A 24,668-nucleotide genomic window follows, 5' to 3' on the forward strand; every position below is an offset into this window, starting at 1 on the left:
TTTTGTTGTTGCCATATATTTAGCCCGCCACTAAAAGCTGACACAAAGTTCTTAATATGTCTAGGCCTCTATGTTTTTATATGTTTAATATGCTATGTTGTGAGAATGCAATATAGTGCTGAATTCCATCTTTTGATTGAGGAAACAACGCATATGTTATTGTTTAGCAAATTTGTATTTTAGTTACAATTAATCGATTAATTGATCGTAAATGTTATCAATGATCGATTCAGTAATGTGCTTACAATTTGCAACCCTAGTTTGAACTAAATTAAACATTTAATTACAAATTGATACCTTTTAGATGTCTCATCATTGCCGTCATCCTCCGACTGACTCAATTCCTCGCTTAGACCCTGCTCTGATTGGCTTAGAGTCCGACCAAATTCCTCGCTTAGACCAAGCTCTGAATCGCTGTCCTCGTCAGCACTGTCATCATCTATTCACAGGAAACGCAGAGACATTAGTTGACATAGGTTCCAAAAGTATATCCCAGTGACATCATTGGAGGGTTCTCTCTCTATTTGATTTATAGCTCTGACTAAACTGTGCTGGGACACAGGAAGAACATATTGACTGGTCCTGGAGCACAGGAAGAACATACTGATTACTGACTGAACTGTCCTGGGACGGACAGTAGGGCAGCATGTGGTAGTCTACACCCTCCCCAGAACGACAGTAGGGCAGCATGTGGTAGTCTACAACCTCCCCAGACAGACAGTAAGGCAGCATGTGGTAGTCTACACCCTCCCCAGACCGACAGTAAAGCAGTGCAACGACCAGGAAGGGAATTGGCATAATGAAACAAATTGGGGGATGGGAGAAAAGGTGAAAACGCAAAAAAAGTATGCAAAAATATGGATTTTTTATATACCGTCGTCCACAATATATACATACGTTAAAAAAAAAAACAATAATAATAATATATATACATACTGTATATTTTTAAGTTAATCAAAAAAGTATTCCTTGCAGCAGTATTAAAAGGTTTAATGAAATAGCACCATGCCAAATAAATTGCAAGATGAACACATACAAAAGATGTCATATCACATTGTTAAATTGTACTGGAAAATGATACAAAAGACCAAATACCACTATATCATCTACACTAAGAAAAACATTGCGATATATAATACATTTCGCCATATGACCTCCAGCCTGAATACACACCTTGGCTCCTCTGTCTTCTCTTGACGTCTTCCTTCTCTCCGTCGCAGGGTTTGTCCGTCGACGTCACCGTGTCCAGCGTGAGCTTGTGGCGGAGCAGATGGTGTCTCCGGTTATTTTTTTTTTTTTTAGATTTGCCGTTTGATTCGGAAGCGGAGGTTGAGTCTTCCCCTGCGGTAGAAATGTCATTAGCACACAACATACCAGAACACAGCACGCAATATACCAGAACACAGCACGCAATATACCAGAATACAGCACGCAATATACCAGAATACAGAATACAGCACGCAATATACCAGAATACAGCACGCAATATACCAGAATACAGCACGCAATATATCAGAATACAGCACGCAATATACCAGAATACAGCACGCAATATACCAGAATACAGCACGCAATATACCAGAATACAGCACGCAATATACCAGAATACAGCACGCAATATACCAGAATACAGCACGCAATATATCAGAATACAGCACGCAATATACCAGAATACAGCACGCAATATACCAGAATACAGCACGCAATATACCAGAATACAGCACGCAATATACCAGAATACAGCACGCAATATACCAGAATACAGCACGCAATATACCAGAATACAGTACACAACATACCAGAACACAGCACGCAATATACCAGAATACAGCACACAATATACCAGAATACAGTACACAACATACCAGAACACAGCACGCAATATACCAGAATACAGCATGCAATATATCAGAATACAGCACACAATATATCAGAATACAGCACACAACATTACCAGAACACAGCACGCAATATACCAGAATACACATACAGCACGCAATATACCAGAATACAGCACGCAATATATCAGAATACAGCACACAATATACCAGAATAGAATACAGTACACAATATACCAGAATACAGCACGCAATATACCCGAATACAGTACACAATATATCAGAATACAGCACACAATATACCAGAATACAGCACGCAATATACCAGAATACAGCATGCAATATACCAGAATACAGCACGCAATATACCAGAATACAGCATGCAATATACCAGAATACAGCAATATACCAGAATACAGCACGCAATATACCAGAATACAGCACGCAATATACCAAAATACAGCACACAATATACCAGAATACAGCACGCAATATACCAGAATACAGCACGCAATATACCAGAATACAGCACACAATATACCAGAATACAGCACGCAATATACCAGAATACAGCACGCAATATACCAATACAGACATTTCTGTAGATATTTTCCTTTATCGTTTTTAATCGCTATTGTTGCAAAAAAGCAGCAGAATTCCTTTACGTTAGTATTTTACTTCCCAACCGTCAGGGGAGCGTGACAAAGAAGGAAACTCCCAGCAACCCTCAGAACAGAACAGCTGGCCTGTGATAGAAATCATGCGCACCTCATCTCACTGCACGCAGCAATATAAATATCTTGACTTTTCAAGCAAACACAGAGCATTATCTGCACCTGCCTCATGTTGTGTGTGCATGCCTTTCATTTGTATGGATTATCAGGATTATCAAAAAGTAGTCATTAAGTATGTGGTTATTTTGTATAGACCAATGTTTTATTGAATTTACAGAAAACCTACTATATCCTACTGTATCCTACTATATCCTATCGTTAGAGATATTACATTTCCCATATCACGATATAATATTTTGTCCATATCGCACAGCCCTGTCCCAGAGGATAACCAGCCCTATCCCAGAGGATAACCAGCCCTATCCCAGAGGATAACAAGCCCTGTCCCAGAGGATAACAAGCCCTGTCCCAGAGGATAACAAGCCCTGTCCCAGAGGATAACAAGCCCTGTCCCAGAGGATAACCAGCCCTATCCCAGAGGATAACAAGCCCTGTCCCAGAGGATAACAAGCCCTGTCCCAGAGGATAACAAGCCCTGTCCCAGAGGATAACCAGCCCTGTCCCAGAGGATAACCAGCCCTGTCCCAGAGGATAACAAGCCCTGTCCCAGAGGATAACCAGCCCTAATCAGCCCTGTCCCAGAGGATAACAAGCCCTGTCCCAGAGGATAACCAGCCCTGTCCCAGAGGATAACCAGCCCTGTCCCAGAGGATAACCAGCCCTGTCCCAGAGGAGGATAACCAGCCCTGTCCCAGAGGATAACCAGCCCTGTCCCAGAGGAGGATAACCAGCCCTGTCCCAGAGGAGGATAACCAGCCCTGTCCCAGAGGATAACCAGCCCTGTCCCAGAGGATAGCCAGCCCTGTCCCAGAGGATAACCAGCCCTGTCCCAGAGGATAGCCAGCCCTGTCCCAGAGGATAACAAGCCCTGTCCCAGAGGATAACCAGCCCTGTCCCAGAGGATAACCAGCCCTGTCCCAGAGGATAACCAGCCCTGTCCCAGAGGATAACCAGCCCTGTCCCAGAGGATAACCAGCCCTGTCCCAGAGGATAACTAGCCCTGTCCCAGAGGATAGCCAGCCCTGTCCCAGAGGATAACCAGCCCTGTCCCAGAGGAGGATAACCAGCCCCATCCCAGAGGATAACCAGCCCTGTCCCAGAGGATAGCCAGCCCTGTCCCAGAGGAGGATAGCCAGCCCTGTCCCAGAGGATAACCAGCCCTGTCCCAGAGGATAACCAGCCCAGAGTAACTGGTTAATAAAGACGTACAATAGCAGTGCAGTGACTGTTCTACCCCCACATTGGTTATGTGCACCATTGAGGTCATGGATCAGCTTCATACGGTCTTCTTTCCGACCTACAACGTCTAAACCAGGGGTCTCAAACTCAATTTACCTGGGGGCCGCTGGAGGTAGAGTCTGGGTGAGGCTGGGCTGCATCAAATATTCCACAAAAAAAGGGTTTCAAGTATTCCAAAAATGTATTAATACATCAACAAACTACCCCTTTGCCTCATCATAAAACCTCACAAACACCAGCAACTGAGCATTCTCAGTGGTGTCAGTGGACTCATCCACAGCTATGGAAATGCACTGTGCATTTTTTTTTATTCTATCACAAAGCTGTTTAATGAAATCATCAGCCAGTATTTCAGTTATTCTGGTTGCTGTGCTATCTGAGGAGGATTTGCTTTTGTTTGCCTTCAAACATGGTCCCCATCACTTCAGTCATACATTATTTTATTATTTATGCATCAGATAATTGCTTCTTGTGTTTAGCCAACACCCATGCCACTGAGTGAGCACTTGGTTGCTTTTTATCGTTGTGACATAACTTTAACAATAATTCTGCTTGCAGCTTGATATGATGATTTCATTCCATTTATTTTTGTGGTTCTTAGTGCTGAAAGGTTGCATCAAAATAACTGTTTTGTTTCGTATTGGCGTTTCAAATTGCCACTCTTCACAAGAGCTACCGTTTCTTGGCACATTGTGCTGGTTGGAGGGAGGATGAACGCATATTTTTCAGTCCATTCACCTTTGAATTGCAGCGATTTTCACTGTTGACTTTTATTTTACTGGCCATCTTTGAACATGCCATATTTTTCTACTAGCTGCCTGCTGGCAAAACTATGCTACTCGCTACAGTACCTGCAGATTAGACTACCTGTAAATGCGCTGTCAACTCTCGCTCTGACTCCGACCCGTTGAAAGAGACAACACGCATTCCGTGAAGACCCGCCCTACTCTGCCTCTGATTCGCAGACTGTGGGTGGGGGGGGGGGGATGCTGACGGGACGCTGAATATGATTGGACCAAAGCAGTAGACAGACACAGGCAGTTGGAGCAGTGCAGCCGGACAGGAGCTTGCAGAGGAGATAGCGGAGAATTTCGAGGATACCTGCTATACGCACTGATGACAGGATATATTTCCTTCCACTTGGTATCACTCCGGAATCACGTTTACCAACGTTGCTGCCATGAGCCTGCGCTATGGTAGCCTACAAGTGATCAAATAAATAAAACGCCCAACTCGCGCAACGACTTGGCAACAAGTTGCGCACGGGCCGCACTAACACTAAACTTTGATGTCAAGTAGGGGGCCGCAAAATATCATCCAGCGGGCCGCAATTGGCCCGCGGGCCGCGAGTTTGAGACCCCTGGTCTAAACCATGCCTGTGGTTTAGACGTTGAGTTCATTGCTGGGTTAAGTACTTATATTCTATTCACATATATGCTTACTACATGTATATATTCTATTCACATAATGCTTACTACATGTATCTATTGCTATGTCCGCCCATCACAAACACGCAAACTGTCTAACGCCTGTCCCCATCTCCCTGTGAGTGGATGTCTCGTGGTTATGACCGGAGTGGTGGACGTCCTGTGATGATGGCCGGGAGGATGCAATCCTCTCCCCATACCTCAAATGGATCCGTCATCAGCTCTATTTTCAATCTTTCAAAATGTTCTTAGGTACCCCAGTTGCTATTGCATGTACTTATTTGTGTTTCATTACACGTATATGTACATGCTTACCAACTGTTTCGCCTGTTTTATAGCAACACTAGTAACTATCACCGACATCTAAGAAGGGAGATCCCCCCTTGGAACGGCCCTTCTAAGGTTTCTCCCCTCCACATTGCCTGCAGGGCCATAGCCAGGGTTTAGAAATTAGGGAGGTCCATACATTTTTTTTGGCCCAGACCGGCCCACTATAATCGGTCGGACACCACCCAGCCAGGGTTTAGAGGGAGGTCCATTTCTGGCTTGACTAGACATAAGGAGAGAGAGAGATGATTACAATGAACTGGTACATTCAGGTCCAGAATTGTTGGAATTCCCCGACAAAGATGTGCAAAAAGCTGTACAATTTAAACAATACCATACTGGTAATGAGCAAATAGTTTTTATTCAATTAATGCATGGAGCTGTTCCATTTTATTTCATTTGGTACTAACTACTCAGTTCATACAGATTTCAAGTATCCAAATATCAATGATGAATATTGCATAAGGTTTACACAGTTAATAGCTCACCTGTTTGTTTTATATTCATGCTCAGAGAGGAGTAATAGTTAGATCTTTGTATGTGTGATTTATATGGCAATTAAATCAATGGTGTGCTTGTTTGTTTGGAGAGTTTGACGCAAACAAAGATTACCGCCGGCAACTAGGGGGCAGCGTCTCATTAGTAGTGCTGATCAGCTTAGATGTGACGGTCACTCACAGTAACGTGGGCTTATTTTAGCCAACGTGATGCTGACCAAATAACGTTATGATTCATATTATTATCGACATCGCCAGTCCAGAGATGGCACACACAAACTACCTCAGGTTCCTCCTCCAGCTCACTGTCCCTCCTCAGCCCTGCTGCCTGTGTCTCTGCCTGGCTGGCTACCTGACGCTGTTGAACTTGTTGCTGCACTATTATTGTGGATGACGACGTTAAAGCAGCAAACATGTCTGTGATTTTATTATATTTTTCAGCATCCACCTCTAGTTTTCGGATTTTTTCCGCCGGCAATTTCTCTGCACCCCCTTTACGTTTGTTCCGTTTCTCCATTTTTTCCTGTTTCCGCATCTGTTCTTCTCACACGAGAAACAGGTGAGAGAGGGGGGGGGGGGGGGGGGCTTATTAAGAGATGTGATTGGGCCGCAGCATAATGGGCCGCTGTTCCCAGCCTAGTGGGGGAGGGGCTTAGTAAGAGATGTGATTATTGGGCCGGCCCGCCTCTATCCCTTCTACAACGGCGCTCAGGTTCCGGGTTCCTCTGATTGGCCACGACGCCCACGTGACCCTACGCTAGCCCGCCCCCTTCCTGCCACGCCGCGCTCGCCAGCTTCCGCAAGCGCCAAGCTCCTGCCACGCCGAACGAATCATTAAAAAAATATACGAATCATTACAAAATATATACCGTTAACTGGAATATGTTGATATACCGTTAACTGGAATATGTTGTTTCTTTACACATATGTTGGATTATGTAATTGGTTTGTCATGACAAACCAATAAAAATCACGAATTAACCGGTGGCCACAACACAGTACTGGTGGTGGTGGAGGACCGGGGGGCTCTGCGTGGTCTACGACGACGCGGTCAGCTTGCGATCAGAGGAGGACGAGTACTGTGTGTTGTTGTGTTGTTGTTTCCAATAAAAAAATCGCGAATTAACCGGTGGCCACAACAACACACAGTACTCGTCCTCCTCTGATCGCAAGCTGACCGCGTCGTCCTCCTCCTCTTCACTCTCGTGGTCGTCGTAGTCCACTTTCTTGCAGACAGGCGTCCGTCTTCCCCCTCGACCTCCCCGGCCGCCTCCCCGGCTGCCTCCTCTCCCCATGGCGCCCCGAGACGCGGAGTCCCCCGGTCCTCCACCAGTACTGTGTGTTGTTGTGGCCACGATTTTTATTGGTTTGTCATGACAAACCAATTACATAATCCAACATATGTGTAAAGAAACAACATATTCCAGTTAACGGTATATTTTTTTAATGAAGCTGAGGGAGCGCGGCGCGGCAGGAGCGCGGCGCTTGCGGAAGCTGGCGAGCGTGGCGCGGCAGGAAGGGGGCGGGCTAGCGTAGGGTCACGTGGGCGTCATGGCCAATCAGAGGAACCCGGAACCTGAGCGCCGTTGTAGAAGGGATAGAGGCGGCCGGCCCAGTGTCAGTCAGTACCAAATGGGCCGGTCGTTGACCAAACAGCCCACGCGCAGGCTTGTCAGTCACTGCTGTTATGCTGGCGCATGCTTTGAACAAGTAAAGTTAGTTCAAAGCAAAGCCACCTGCATGTCCCCTGCCTGGGCAGAAGCGACCATGTATAGTGCTGTAGCGATGCAGGGGGGAGTACCTTTGCCAAACATCAGACATTACCGGACATTTTCAACTCCCGAGTGTACATTTATATAGTGATATTTCTATAAAAAAATTAAATAAAAAAATAAATATATGTATTTTTTTAAATAATAATAATATTTTTTTTTTAGTTACAAATAGTTACCGAGGTCCGGACCTCGGTGACCTCATAGCTGGCTATGGCCATGATTGCCTGTGGTGCTTTTTTCCTATTACTAGGTTTTTTGTGAGTTTTTCCTTACCTTCGCGTGTGTTGTGTACCTGTGCTGTATTAATTACTAGTGTTACAAAGGGTCAGATTAAACCGAATATATATATTTATTGCTTGAGATCCCTTGTATAATATTTGTATATCGTTTGATATCCCTTGTATATTATTTGTATATATACACGGAATCATAGCTGTCAATGTGTACGGTTTGACCGGGATTCTCCTGTTTTTTCGAGCTCTGCACGCCGTCTTTACGGCGTACGGATTGGTACGTATTTTGTACTTATTATTATTATTTTTTTTTTACAAAATGGGTGCAATTCTCCTCCGTGACGACAGGTGGCAGCAGTGTAGATTGGACCGTTATCACAGGAAGTCAGACCGTCGCGACCAGAAGAAGACAGCGACGCGACCGGAGCTCAGAGCTCAGGGGAGAGAGTAGATGATGCACCGAGGCGGCCGCGGACCGAGGGTGTCATCAAATCAACTTAGCCAGTGTCTCTTGATTGCCCACTCTGTGGCTTTTGTCTCTGGAACAAAAGGTTAGCAAATCTTCTGTGGATAAAACAATACAAATGCAGGAATGTGTAAATGTGATGGTTGGTGAAAACTAACAGCCGTTTGCTCCTGCTCCTGCCATTCCTCCACGGATAGCATGCTTTCACTGACGCCCAATTTCCTGAATGCGATTTATACATATAAATAAATTGATCAGTTTTAAAAGTTGTCGTGAATTGTCATGGTATGACAAATACAGTTACTGGTAACTCGCAGGCATTGCAGAGATATTGAGGAAAAACACAAAATCGCATTGGCTTTTTTTCTATCTCATTTTTCTCTGTAGAATGAATGAAAACTTTATTTAACAGATTGCAGAATGGGTACAATACAGTACGGCTCAATACAGACATACTACACAGACTTAATACACATACACACACTGTTCCAAAAATGATATTCCCATTTCCCACTGCTAAATTAATGACCATAGGTATTTTTTATAGCTTTTTCAGGAACATGGCATGTCTTTTTTTATCATGCATATCCTGTGTCTATATTTTTTTGCATTTTGCACAATCAATGCGGGCGTGACCACCTGCATTTCACTGTATGTGACAAATAAACCTCTTGATTCTTCTTGAGTTGTCGTATTAATATAATATAGGGGCGACAGTGGCTCAGGAGGTAGAGCAGTCGTCTGGCAATCCGGAGGTTCCCGGTTCGATTCCCGCTCCTCCTGGGCAGCGTGTCGATGTGTCCTTGAGCAAGACACTTAACCCCTAATTGCTCCCGATGAGCAGGTTGGCACCTTGCATGGTTGCTTCCGCCGTCGGTGTGTGAATGGGTAATATGTAAGTAACAAATTGTAAAGCGCTTTGGATAAAAGCGCTATATAAAAAAGCAGCCATTTACCATATGTAGCCTACAGTGATGAAGGTATAAAGACACTGGTAATACATTGATTGATTGCTAACTAAGGCGCAGCTCTATTCAGATGCAACCCCCCCCCCCCCCACCTCTCTTCTGTGGAGAGTACAAACTGTTTCAAAACAGTTTTAAACACATAATTCTTACAATTAGTTATTATATCTGTTCGCTGTTATACTAAATATGTTCTTCATGTTCTAAGTGGTTGCCTAGTGGAGATTTAGGATTCACTGACTGTAGACTGTAAGAAAAAAAGCTGCAAGAAAACTAAATGTCTGGCATCTATGGTTTCCAAATACTGTCAAATTACAGTAAAATCAAATGCATTTACAGATTACAACCTTTATTTAATGGTTAATATTTTGATAAAAGGTAATTTACTGTATTTTTATAGCATTTACACTCTACACAGTAGGAAAACAAAATAATACCGGTTTTGACCAGCAGATGGCAACGACGAGGCAGCTCCATTGGGAGGGGGCGGGGCCGGGTGGGAGGGGGCGGGCTGAGGGGGCGGGCCAGGAGAAGGGGCGGGGCTAAAACCTGTACGGATTTTGAAATCCCAATGTTGACAGCTATGCACGGAATATCCCTTTACCTGTGTACAAACCAGAGTAATATTCGCTCTCCTATTGGACAGCGACCCCTAGGCGCCAACGACCAAGCCCCCAACAGCAAGTTCAAAGGCAACTCCGGGCATGTCTCAACATGTCCAGAGTCTGCGCAGTAATACGAGACAGAACTGAGGTTGGCACTAGATAATTCACCTTACGTATAAATACGGCGCAGGTGTAAACAGCAGTAGTCTTACCAAAACCTTGATGCCTTCACCACGAGACAACGTGCAGTGAAGTGAGCCACTTTGCCTCTAAATAGAGCATTGAGAACCGCGTGCGAATAGATTGCTAAAGTCAGAGTTGTCAGAGTTTAACGCAGTAACGTTGAGTTCGACTTATTCTAATGTGAAGTAATAGTCGATCATTTATAGTGTATCGTGCGGCTACAGTTCTTCAGTGACCAGCATTACCACCGGTTCGTCGTGTATATAGCTAGTGCACTTATCCAGGCTGGGCGGCCTAAATTCGTGCCCCCACCCGAGGAGTCCTAGGCGAGAACCGTTGGATATGTACACCGGAGAACCTACACCGGCGACTGCAGAACCATTTCTGGTTGGATTATATTGCTTTGGGACCGTGACCGCTGGAGCAGAGAACCGTCGATCCCACTGTCGTTTGGGATTTACCCCCGTGAGGATCATCACTCTGGCCCGCCTCTAGGAAGAGGCTGGCTAGCTGTCGTCCATGCTGGCGAGCATACTTGGATTACAACTGCTGCTTTGTCTGCTGATCAAGGGAGTACATGCACTGGCTCCTGTATCTGGAGCCTCGTTATTCCTCGTTGACCCAGACTTTGTACCCGAACATTCCTCTACCCCTACCGGCCTTACACCCGGAGGGAACCCCCCAGTGTCTCCAGCTGGTACTAGTGTGCCCTATGTAATTGCTATACCACAGGTGGCGTCAGTTTAGACCCATCCTAGTATTCATACTATTCTCATTGACTTACGCTCTTGACTGACTTTACGTGTGTTCTTCGCCATACAAGCGCGAGCCTAATTCTCAATCTGTAACCTAACGTTGCTTAATAATAATAAATACCCTCCAAATAGAACTTTGTGTCAATGCCGTATTCTTGTGTGGGTGTTCACCATATATATTCATGTACTGTATGGCCAGTAGTTAAAGTACATAACTAGTAGTGGTTTAATATATCACAATCTTTAATACAGTCAGAGAATTGTACCCCTCAGTTACAACTAGTGTTGTCAAAAATATCGAAGTATCGATACATATCGATACTGAATATTTAAAACGGCTTCGATACTCATTTCCCGAAATACCGACAGGTGGCGAGTGTTCTACAGCAAGTTGTTGACACGCTGTTCAGAGCGCGCTTGCCCCTCCGCCTCCTCCGAGTCCAGCCCTCCCCCTCACAGAGCCGTCTTCAGACATTTTAGCTGAAGATGGCAAATGCAGAGCCTCCGCAACTTGTGCTTGTGGATAAAGAAAACAGCAGAAGTGCTGTTTGGAGGTACTTCGGGTTTGAAGTAAACAACGAAGGACAAGCTAAAAATGCCCCAATGCTATTTGCACGCGGTGTTACAGAGCAGTGCCAGCGCGGATCTCCATAAAGAAATGAAAGAGGTTCGTGACAGCTGCTCTTTCAACGTCACTGTGACTGAAGCATTAAACCATTAACTCTAGTTTAATACATGATACGTTGTCTACTGATGGCGCATAATATCAACAGCTGATTCGTTGTAACGTTACAGCTATCAGCTAACGTTAGCTACTGCTAGCCGTTAGCTCCGTTAGCTTAGCTGCCCACCTTTATAATTACTGCATGGAAACGGAGTAACGTTAACGTTTAAACGTTATGTCGAGGTCATACAATACTACAGTCGACATAAGGTTAACGTTACCCCGTTTCCATGAAGTGTTTAAATAGCAGCAATCTTGTTGAAAATGTAACGTTACTAAAATGCTCCGAGCATAGCCCCTCTCTCTCTCTCTCTCTCTAAATAAAAATCTAAACTGTTACTAACTGTAATACAAACAGTTCAGTTTGTCAGGTACATGCAACACAGATTACAGTGTTTACATCTGTCTGCTTGAGAAAATACCATGTTCTGCAATAAAAATGATTGAAGTGAGATGAACAGTTATTTATAAATGTGTGATCTAAAGATAAACAAAGGGTTTTAAAAGTGTTATATTCATCTTCTCTTATAGTACCAGAGAGAAGCTGAGGAGAATCAACCAGCAACAAAAGCTATTTTTTTTTTAATATATATATATATATATATATATATATATAGTATATATATTTCGATATTTTTTTTTTGGTATCAAAATGGTATCGAAGTATCGATACTTTTCAAGGTATCGTATCGAAGTCGAAATTCCAGTATCGTGACAACACTATTAATTACATTTATTTATTTTGGATTTCCTGGTGTTTTTGTTTTGTTCTTGATTTATTGTGATGTTTCTTCTTGACTTGTTTAACACTTTGAGCGCCACGCCTGGTTTTCCGTTTTAGTTTCAAGTTTCAAGTTTCTTTAATAGTTGTCATACAGAAGTACAGAATACTTTCATACAAAATGCTTCTTACTGTTACGCTCCAGAGACTGTGCTAGACAAGATAGTATCAAATAACATAGTATAGCATGTAATTTTAGAAGAAGAAAATGAGGTCACAGTGTTCGGTATAGACATATGTACAATGTTCTGAGTTACCATATAATATACAATACTATGCAGTGTACTAATGTACAGTACTATATAGTGCAAAGCAGAAATGGGATGAGGTACAATTTAGGTACAATTTACAGTAAGGTGTACGAGTTGTAGTGCAATCCTTCATCAATAAATATAAAGTGTGGGGAGTGGGTGCTACAGTGTGTTTGTTTAAAGTGGGTGTGTGCTATAAAGTGTGTGGAGTGGGTGCTACAGTGTGTTTGTTTAAAGTGAGTGTGTGCATGTGGATGTGTGTGCTATGTGCGTTTGGTGGTTGTTGTTGTGTAGTGTTCATTCATTGTTCGTTTAGCAGCCTGATGGCCTGGGGATAGAAGCTTCTTCTGAGTCTTTCTGTGCTCGCCTTGAGACTCCGGTATCGCTTGCCTGACCGCAGCAGTTCAAAGAGGCAGTTGTTCGGGTGACTGGAGTCTTTAATGATTCTCTTCGCCTTGCCCTTGCAACGCTTGTTGTAAATGTTCTGGAGGGTGGGGAGCCCCCCTCCAATTGTGCGTTCGGCTGAACGTGTCACTCTTTGTAGTCTGCTTCGGTCTTGTGCAGTGCTATTCCCAAACCAGGAGGTGATGTTGCCGGTCAAGATGCTCTCTATTGTACATGAGTAGAAGTTCTTAAGGATCTTCTGACTGACTTGGAACTTCCTTAGGCGCCTGAGGAAGTAGAGGCGTTGTCGTGCCTTCTTCACAACACTGTCAATGTGTGTGGTCCATGTCAAATCCTCGGATATGTAGGCTCCGAGGTACTTAAAGTTTCAAGTTTCAAGTTTCTTTAATAGTTGTCATACAGAAGTACAGAATACTTTTGTACAAAATGCTTCTTACTGTTGCGCTCCAGAGACTGTGCATGACAAGATAAGTATGAAATAAAAACATAGTAAAAATAGTAAAAATTAGAAGTAAAAAAAGAGGTCACAGTGTTCAGTTTAGACATATGTACAATGTTCGTAGACGTAGTTACCATACAATATACAATACTGTGCAGTGTACTAATATACAATACTATATAGTGCAAGGCATAAATGGACGAGGTGCAGTTTAGGTACAATTCACAGTAGGTGTACGAGTTGTAGTGCAAATCCTTTATCAATAAATATAAAGTGTAAGTGTGTTTGTGTGATCTAAAGTGTGGAGAGTGGGTGCTGCAGTGTGTTGTTTGTTTGAGTGAGTGTGTGCGTGTGGGTGTGTGTGCTGTGTGCATTTGATGGTTGTTGCATAGTGATTATTGTTCGTTTAGCGATTATTGTTCGTTTAGCAGCCTGATGGCCTGGGGATAGAAGCTCCTTCTGAGTCTTTCTGTGCTCGCCATAAGACTCCGGTATCGCTTGCCTGACGGCAGCAGTTCAAAGAGGCAGTTGTTCGGGTGGCTCGAGTCCTTAATAATTCTCTTAGCCTTCCCCTTGCACCGCTTGTTGTAAATGTTCTGGAGGGTGGGAAGCCCCCCTCTAATTGTGCGTTCGGCTGAACGTGTCACTCTTTGTAGTCTGCTACGGTCTTTTGCAGTGCTATTCCCAAACCAGGAGGTGATGTTGCCGGTCAGGATGCTCTCTATTGTACATGAGTAGAAGTTCCTAAGGATCTTCTGACTGACTTGGAACTTCCTTAGGCGCCTGAGGAAGTAGAGGCGTTGTCGTGCCTTCTTCACAACACTGTCAATGTGTGTGGTCCATGTCAAGTCCTCGGATATGTGGGCTCCGAGGTACTTGAAACTGTTCACTCTCTCAACTGGTGCCCCGTCGATGCTGAGGGGGCTGTAGTCCTTGACCCCCGACCTCCTGAAGTCCACAATCATCTCTTTTGTTTTGCTGACGTTCAGGGAGAGGCAGTTCTCCTGACACCACTGTGACAGGTTCTCTACCTCTTCCAGGTAGGCCCTTTCGTCGTTGGCAGAGATCAGGCCCACCACTACTGTGTCATCAGCAAATTTGATGATGGTGTTGTTGTTCCGCTGTGCTACGCAGTCATGTGTGTACAGGGAGTAGAGGAGGGGGCTCAGAACACAGCCCTGGGGGGCCCCTATGTTGAGCGTGATGGATGAGGAGGTGCAAGCTGTTGACTCTCTCAACCGGTGCCCCGTCGATGCTGAGGGGGCTGTAGTCCTTGACCCCCGACCTCCTGAAGTCCACAATCATCTCCTTTGTTTTGCTGACGTTCAGGGAGAGGCTGTTTTCCTGGCACCAACCCGCCAGGACCTTGACCTCTTCCAGGTAGGCCCTCTCGTCGTTGGCAGAGATCAGGCCCACCACCACTGTGTCGTCAGCAAATTTGATGATTGTATTACCGCTTGAATGCCACCATCGGCGCCAATGTTAACGTTAATATCGCCTAATCTATGTTTTAAATTATGGCTATGTGTCTAATCTGCCCATCGCATTATCAAAGCCTATTTTCCAGTCAGTGCTGTGAAGGCAGATTGTTTTTTTATCGCGTCGTTTCCGTTTCAGAGCAGTTAGAAAAGCCCCCGTTTTGATATAAAAAACAGCTCATTCTGGAGCATTCTATGAAAATCGTCTTTTAGTGGAATATTCCACAACGTTGATATTCGTCGGCCTTTTTATGAATAGTTTTCAAATAAACGCTAGATGATCAATATTATACGTGCACGCAAGCACATTACGGCCGCGGACTGATAATCGCTCCGTTGATTTCCTCACAGACTTTTACAGTGAAACCGAAAGAAGACATTTCACAAAACAGCTTATAACTTCATCAAACTTACTCTGATTATCCTACCACTGATAACATAGAGTCCTTACCTGACATCAGATGGTATCCAACTGGTATATTCCAATTCCTGATCACCATTCGAAAAAATCGATAAGTGTATGGATCCAACGCGATACTGTAGAACTCCATGATCAGCTGGGATCTGAGGCTCCAGAATGAACTGTGGTAACCCCGGCTGGATCAGTGAACTGGAAAATGTGGAGTACCGGATTTTTTTCCCCATTCATTTTCATTGAGTCCATTCCAAAATCACTTATGTCATCTGGGAGACGACAGGGGGCGCTTTTTTCCACAGTGATCACCGGCGCAGCTCGGCTATACTCGGGTAGGCTCGGGTGATGCAATAATTTTTCAGATCGCAAAAAAATAATAATAATCCGAGAAATCTCGTGAGTGGCTAGCAACGCTACTATTAAAAACCAGAGAAATCTCGTGAGTGGCACGCAAAGTGTTAAAGAAGACGTGTCCGGCCCATTGATTGATTGATTGATTGAAAACTTTATTAACAGATTGCAGAATGGGTACAATACAGTACAGCTCAATACACACAATTGTTAAGGGGATGCAGACCAGAGAAAGACTTTCGTCTAGTTTACATCAGGGTCCCCCATTTTCAATTCATCAGGACATATATGACATACATGACATACAGATAGACAGTACTGCTACATCTATAAATTTATGACATACCAGATTTACAAAAAGAGTCAAGAAAAGGGAGTATATACATTTGACGTAAAAACTGTACATTGGAGGAGGTTGGGTGGGGTTGTGTGGGGGGGGTTGGGTACATTGGGATATTGACAACCATACTGGGTAATTTACATTGGAGAGGGGGGGGGGGGGGAGAAACACGGTACAAACAAGCAAAACTGTACATTGGAATATTGACAAAACCATACTAGGTAAATTACTGTGCATTGGAGGGGGTTGGGTTAGGACATTTACAGGGGCCAGTTTCTAATTGCAGTCTCCCGTAGGTGTCCCTTGAGAGTGGTTTTGAAAGTGGGTAGTGATTCACATTCCTTTACAGCTTTGGGTAGGGCGTTCCACATTGATGTGGCATAATTGCGAAACGTGTTTAGTCCCTTGTTTGAGCCGAATCTGGGTTTAACATGATTTGTGGAGCTCCCTCTGGTGTTGTGATCGTGGTATTCACTGACCTTTGGGAAGTATTTTGACATGTACATGGGTACCTTGGTCGTGTAGTGTATCTTGTAGACCAGGCCCATTGCAAGTTGCTGTACTCTGTCGTCTACTCTAAGCCATCCTAGGTTGTCAAAGTGGGCAGGGGTGAGGTGGGTTCTAGGAGTAAGGTCAAGCAGTAGTCTGACCAGTTTGTTTTGAGATGCTTGTAATTTTGTTTTTAGCGCCTTTGAGGTGCTTTGGTACCATGAGGTGCAAGCATAGTCGTAGTACCCTTGAATGAGTGCTCCTGCCAGAGTCTTCAGGGTATTCTTGTTTACCAGAGAGGAGATCCGGTACAAGAATAGAGTTCGTTTGTTGACTTTTTTTATTACATTGGATGCCATTTTGTCACAGGAGAGATTAGCCTCTAGGATGGAACCCAGGTAGGTAATGTCATCTTTCCTTGTGACAATATTGTCACCCACTGTAACTGAGAAGCCGTCGGTCTTGCTGAGTTAATTATTTGAACTGAAGAGAATGGACTCTGTTTTGCCCATGTGTAATGATAGTTTGTTATCAGCAAGCCATATGCAGATTTTGCCTAGTTCCGAGCTGAGGGTTTTTTCAACCTGTAACTTGTTCTTGTCAGAGACCAGCAGGGCTGAGTCGTCCGCAAACAGGAACAAGTTGCAGTCACAAGCTGACGACAGGAACAGTAGCGGTCCTAGTATGCTTCCTTGTGGAACACCACAGCTCACTGTGAGGGGGGGGGGGGATAGGGTACCGTTTACCTCCACCATCTGTTCCCTCCCCTCAAGGTAGGATTGCATCCAACTCACTGATAGACTTATCAAAACCAATTGCTTTTAGCTTGTCAATCAGAATGGAGTGATTGACAGTGTCGAAGGCCTTTTGTAGGTCCAGCATGACCATGCCGCAGTATTTGCCCGCGTCCACCTCTTGTTTGATGTGGTCGTTTAAATAGAGAAGGCATGTGTCAGTGGAGTGGGATGTTCTGAAGCCAGATTGGAATTCGTAGATTAGATTCTTTTCCGCTAGGTACTTTTCGACCTGTTCGTAGACTATTTTTTCCATGACTTTCGAGATGGAGGTGAGAATAGAAACAGGGCGGTAGTTGCCTGGGTCTAATTTGCTGGCCTTTTTGTGCATGGGGACATTAACGTGTGTTGGCAGGCCTTACAAATAAATTTGATTTGATTAGCAGTTATTATTCTGCATACTGTCATCATTTCCCAAGATATTCTGTTCTGAGTTGAGCTTTCAAGATCAAGGAAAATTAAATGACATAATTCAACATAATCAAGTTGAATGATGCCAATGTTAATAATGTTATTAGTCACAGCTGGGTTTACATGTCAACATGTCTGCTGTGAAAAAGGTCCATTGCTGAAGATGGTCTGAGGAAGTCATGTGCCTGAATCAAAATGCAATATCATAGGGAATTCATCATTATCATATTACTAACGGACAAAGCATAACTTATGAAGTCACGCCATAGATACCTTATGCATACTGCACCTGTGTATACTGTATACTTACTTAATCATAGCATATATTTAGATTATAGTGTCAACTATATTTATTGTAATGCAAATATAAGGCATACATACTCTCATCTGTACCTTATTTACACTGCCTACTTTCTCATATGCGCATACTCAGTTAGTTATATTATTGTTTACACTGCCTATTTAAATTTTTACTTCCCCACTGTACTATAATTTTATGACCTGTATCATGTCTTCTACTATTATCATGTACCTGTACCTCCCCTCCCCCCATGCTGCTATGAGGGGCGAATTTCCCCAAGGGGATCAATAAAAAATATCTTATCTTATATCTCACCTAAATGTATGTTTTATGACGTTTTCACACACTTCTCTGCTGGCAGTAAAGTCTAGCTGGGCCACGTATGAAGTGCATCTCACATGATCATTATATGCTCGTCACATGTATGCATGACTTATGAACATATAACTGATTTATGTTAGCTATGTCCGACGCTGAAACTCGAGTACAAGCTTTGGTCTCTCGTTGCCCTACAATCCCCACGGGTGGTGTGACGTCCCTCCCACCCACCAGGGCTTGACATTAACCTTTTCGGCTCACCAGCCACTGTGGCTAGTGGTTTTCCAAGGTCACTAGCCACTCAGCATTTTCACCAGCCAAAAATAACACACACACACAATCCAAATATCCAGTTCGTTTTATAGTGTAAAGTTTGGCTACTTGAGACAGAGAGACTCTCATTACGGCAAAGCAAGTAAGCGCGCACTGCGTTCCGAGAGAGAGAAAGAGACCCTTGTTGTGCGTGACGCAAGTAAGCGCGCACTGCGCTGAGAGTCTACTCTTCACTACGACTCTAAAATGGTGCCGCTGCACGGTCTACCCGAATTACACGACACCGCAGAATTCTACCCGCATTTGGCAGGTGTCAATGGCAAGCGCTGCCTCCCACCCAGAACGTCCCGTTTAGTTCCCGTTCTCAGGATAGTTGGGAGGGTCATCAGCAGTTGGGTCGTTCCAGTATTCCCTCTATCCCCAGAAGACATTCACCAGTTAGTTTAACTTTGGTTCAGACCCTGATTCTATTCCATGACTGAACACATGCCATGACTTTGTGTATGTATTTAATTTACAATATACTTTTTTTTGTACCCCGGTTCATGCATGGTCTCCCTTTTTTGTGGTAACTTGTTGTGTTGCTCTATGATCACCCTGTAGGGTAACTTGTTGTGTTGCTCTATGATCACCCTGGATGGTAACTTGTGTTGCTACATGATAACCCTGGATGGTAACTTGTGTTGCTCTATGATCACCCTGGATGGTAACTTGTGTTGCTACATGATAACCCTGGATGGTAACTTGTGTTGCTCTATGATCACCCTGGATGGTAACTTGTGTTGCTCTATGATCACCCTGGAAGGTAACTTGTTGTGTTGCTCCATGATCACCCTGGGTGGTAACATGTTGTGTTGCTCCATGATCACCCTGAATGGTAACTTGTTGTGTTGCTCTATGATCACCCTGGATGGTAACTTGTGTTGCTCTATGATCACCCTGGAGGGTAACTTGTTGTGTTGCTCTATGATCACCCTGGATAGTAACTCGTTGTGTTGCTCCATGATCACCCTGGATGGTAACTCGTTGTGTTGCTCCATGATCACCCTGGATGGTAACTTGTTGTGTTGCTCTATGATCACCCTGGATGGTAACTTGTGTTGCTCTATGATCACCCTGGAGGGTAACTTGTTGTGTTGCTCCATGATCACCCTGGATAGTAACCTGTTGGGACATTGTTATTCTCCATTGTCTCCGCTTACCCGTTATGCTGTTCGGTTTTAAATCATCATTATTGCTCCCTTATTGTATTTATTTTTTTAATTGTTGCCATTTCAACACCTGCGTGTCTGGCCATCCTAGTTGGAGAGGTTCTCTCATTGAAATGCCCATCCAAGGTTTCTTCCCCGTTTTTCTGTACCTTTTTGGGGGTTAAACCAGGAGGTGTTCTACCTTTGTTGGCCCGTGAAGCCCATCAAGGCACACAATGTAATTTGGGGGCTCTAGAAATAAATCTGACTTGACGTTATCACAAGTCCTCTTCACGACAGACCAAGAGGATCCTGGGTAAAACTCTGCGTAATGCCTCTAAGAGAATGACTCACCACTTTCATCGGTGTTGTCACCCTCCGCCCTTTCTCTTTGTTCCTTGTCCGACTCCTCTTCCTCCTTCTCCTCGTCCGTAGAGAACTCCTCGGCCGACGAGTAGCCGGCTTTGATTTGGACCAAGAGCAATTTCTTAGCAATTCTTTCAGGAGCAAAGGGGGAAGAGAAGGGAGACAAACGGACCTGAAGTTCATTTCATGATCATTGCAATTAAGTCTTAATTAAATTAAAGTATCCCCATCTATACTCTGAGGAATTTTTCTCATCTGTAGTGACAGAGCAATCATGATTGGTCTCAAGAATGAAACATTTAAATATGAGGTTCCTTTCTAGAGGACCCAATGGAGCATCGATCCCAATGAAACTTTGATTGCAATTTTTGTCTATGGCCTTTTGATAGACCTATGATATGAAGGAGCTTTTCAAAACATAACTACTGTATTAGGGATGGGCATGAAGGCATGTCAATATTTGAACATTTTATGATAGGTTAAAAAGAAGAAGTGTGCAGCAAACTCATAATATAGCCGTTAGGGCTTCTGTGATCCTCACCTTTTCTAAACAAATAATAATAATAATGTTTTAAATGTATTTTAATGTATTTATTTTTTTAACATTTATTGAACACAGAAGAAAAATAAACCTCAAAACAGGCTGAATCGGTAACAAACAAACCATCAAGATATAGTAGAATAACTACACAATTTCAAATAGTTGAATATCGGAATAACGGTGCCCATTCCTATACTATGTTAATCTGGACTCATCACTATACTATGTAAATCTGTGATCTGTAGACATGATGAGACACGTATAAAGTGAACTAAGATGCAAGCAGACTATAAAATAATGTGACAAAAAAGCTTCTCTCAGATGCATCGGAGAGAAATGAAATGAGACGAGACACAATGTACAGTGTTTTCATTTATTACAACAGGCCATTCCTCTTACAAAGCTCAGTGAACATCATAAAGGGCTGAACTTTGTCTTTATGTGAGAAACCCACACAGGCTGGACTACAGCAGCTCAGAAAAGAAGCCAGTAGCACATAAATATATTTATTTCAATTTGAAAACATTTTCAAAACCTTCCCTTCCGACTCATCGTTCCTTTTTCATCAGCTTAAAAGAAATTAAACAAAAATGGTACAAATGACTATTTGAATCCAAGGTCAATGTTATGTACAATGAAGCACTTGAGCTAAAGCAGATCTGTGTCGATTTTCAAATCTCAGAAGTGCTGTTATGGCAGTGCTATGACATCGCCATTAAAAAGCAATCCATTTTCTGTAGTTCCTTGTTAAGGCTGGGACACACAGGGCAACCCATCTTATTCTTTTGAAAGACAATGCTCCCCAGCAACAGATGACACAGTGAACCATAGTCTGGAAAACCTATTCAAATGTCTCCAATTTGTCTACAAATTCAGTCATGTCATTTTCTCAAATCAATGAGTAATCGTGATTTCAATATTAATAAAAATAATCAGGATTTTTTTGCCATAATGGAGCAGTCCTAAGTTGCCCTGTGTGCCACCACCTTTACACTGCATGCAAACAGGGAGCAACTCAATCAACCAGTCCCCCAGAATTAAATGTATCGTCAACAGAGCACAGCAACGCGGGAACCTCGGCCAATAATGCGACAGCTTACAACGTTTTTCGCTCAGGAAAAGTTGAATAAAAATAAAACAATTGTCAGTCGTCATTGCGCTGCATGGTTTTTCTAATTATGTCACAACAGTCACGTAAATAAAAACCAAAATGGCTAGAATAAAATCTTATTATTCTCATGTAAGAGAAGATTATAAAAGAAAAAAAACCTTGCAGGTCAATGCTTTGTGGCTTCGTTGGATGAGACCACTACAAAAGATGCAGTCGCACATGTCGGCCACAAGGTGGCAGAAGATACAACCTGTTGCTCGCTGCATGGAGGCTGAGTCACTACGTGAACACATCACTGTGGACGCCTCGTCATCTCTACCATTGAGACAATTAGATATAAGCAAAGTCTTGTTATACTAGTCGTGTAATCAGCAATCTAATTAGTAATAATAATTAGTCATCTAATCAAATGAGTGATCTAAATCACAAAACAATACCTATACCGGTTTAAGAGAAAGGAGAGTGAAAAGAAAAAAACACCAACAAAAATAAATCACTGCCATACAACTTGAGTGATAGTGTTGCTCTAAAAGTACTATTTTCTTTATTTTCTTTTTTTTTTTTTTTTATCACAAATTACTTCTTTATGAAGATTAATTCATGAAATTGGATACCAGGATACATAATTTTTTTTCAAACAAGAAATTGCCTTAATCTTATTTATTTTGCCTCAACAAACAGGCAAAATTAGAACGACATGTTATGGTAAAAACATTCCGGCTCCATGTACAGTAGGAATAGACAATATCAAGAATCTATGAAGGTGAAGCATGTAAGTTTCCACACGCTTGCAGCCCTCGCAGGCCTGGGCCACCTCAAGTGGCAACCAAAATAAATTTTTGGTTCGATTTAAATTTGAATTTAGGTTGAAAAATAAATTAAAAGCTTAAAGGAACACGCCAACTTTTTGGGACATTTTCCATCTACCCTGGAGTTAGACAAGCAGATAATACCCTTTTCTTCTCTGTGCATGCATTAGGCTTAGCCTGTTAACTCTTTAAATGCCATGCCTGGTTTTCCATTTTACCGCTTGAATGCCACCATCCGCGCCAATGTTAACGTTAATATCGCCTAATCTATGTTTTAAATTATGGCTATGTGTCTAATCTGCCCATCGCATTATCAAAGACTATGTTCCAGACAGTGCTGTGAAGGCAGATTGTTTTTTTATCGCGTCGTTGCCGTTTCAGAGCAGTTAGAAAAGCCCCCGTTTTGATATAAAAAACAACTCATTCTGGAGCATTCTATGAAAATCGTCTTTTAGTGGAATATTCCACAACGTTGATATTCGTCGGCCTTTTTATGAATCGTTTTCAAATAAACGCTAGATGATCAATATTATACATGCACGCACGCACATTACGGCCGCGCGCGGACAATCGCCTTGTTGATTTCCTCTCGGACTTTTACAGTGAAAACGAAAGAAGAGATTTCACAAAACAGCTTATAACTTCATCAAAATTACTCTGATTATCCTACCACTGATAACATAGAGTCCTTACCTGACATCAGATGGTATCCAACTGGTATATTCCAATTCCTGATCACCATTCGAAAAAATCGATACGTGTATGGATCCAACGCGACACAGTGGTTCTCCATGATCCGCGGAGATCTGAGGCTCCAGAATGAACTCTAGTAACCCCGGCTGGATCAGTGAACTGGAAAATGTGGAGTACCGGATTTTTTTCCCCATTCATTTTCATTGAGTCCATTCCAAAATCACTTATGTCATCTGGGAGACGACAGGGGGCGCTTTTTTCCACAGTGATCACCGGCGCAGCTCGGCAATACTCGGGTAGGCTCGGGTGATGCAATAATTTTTCAGATCGCAAAAAAAAATTAAAAAAAAAAATTACGAGAAATCTCGTGAGTGGCTAGCAACCACCTATAAAAAAACACGAGAAATCTCGTGAGTGGCACTGAAAGAGTTAAGCTGTAGCCCTATTTTCAGAAATTTCGCCTAACGGTACATGCCCAAGTAAATGGAAGATTGCTCCACTTCTACAAGGTAAATTAGCATGTTCTTGGTATCTAGGGACATCTAGGGACCTGGTGGTATGTATTCCCAGTGTCAGACATATGAAACAAGGAGAATATAAATTATGATATTTATTTTGCATCTTTGCCGGTGAATAACACCATGTTATAATTGTGCCGCATCCGACCTTGCTCACTGAGCTCAGTCAGCAAAATCTAAGCAAATGAATAAAGAGAACATGATTAAACAGAAGGATTTGTAGATACAGTAATAAATTATAATCCATTTGAATTATACATTCAAATCATACATCTATGGATAGGGAAAAAACTCATCTTTCCAATGGCAGTGTTACATCTGGATTTAGTAATTTCATCACGGTTTTAGAATATGAGAGATAATATTAGCATTCAATAAAATCTTAAAAACATCGGTAAACAAACGTAGTGCTGAAAATACAGGTGCAGCTCAATAAATTAGAATGTTGTGGAAAAGTCTATATATTTAGCTGTATTGATGCAGTCATTTGTGCAAAAGGAGCCCCAACAAAGTACTGAGTGAACATACATGAACATACTTTTCAGAAGGCCGACATTTCTATATAC

General features: G+C 42.9%; 1 protein-coding gene across 2 annotated transcripts in view; it reads right to left on the reverse strand.

The window, feature by feature from the left end:
* LOC311227408 (transcriptional regulator ATRX-like) overlaps positions 1 to 24,668 on the reverse strand; it is a 183,642-nt gene that overhangs the window by 109,066 nt on the left and 49,908 nt on the right. For both annotated transcript variants that reach the window (XM_084313034.1, XM_084313033.1), the window contains exons 11-13: positions 20,419 to 20,561; positions 1,174 to 1,341; positions 298 to 439 (exon numbers count right to left, since the gene is read on the reverse strand). In XM_084313034.1, coding sequence (XP_084169160.1) covers positions 298 to 439; positions 1,174 to 1,341; positions 20,419 to 20,561 — 453 coding nt within the window. The remainder of the gene's footprint in view (positions 1 to 297; positions 440 to 1,173; positions 1,342 to 20,418; positions 20,562 to 24,668) is intronic.

This window comes from Notolepis coatsorum (assembly GCF_963971535.1).
Source record: "Notolepis coatsorum genome assembly, chromosome: 1".
NCBI classification, from domain to species: domain Eukaryota; kingdom Metazoa; phylum Chordata; class Actinopteri; order Aulopiformes; family Paralepididae; genus Notolepis; species Notolepis coatsorum.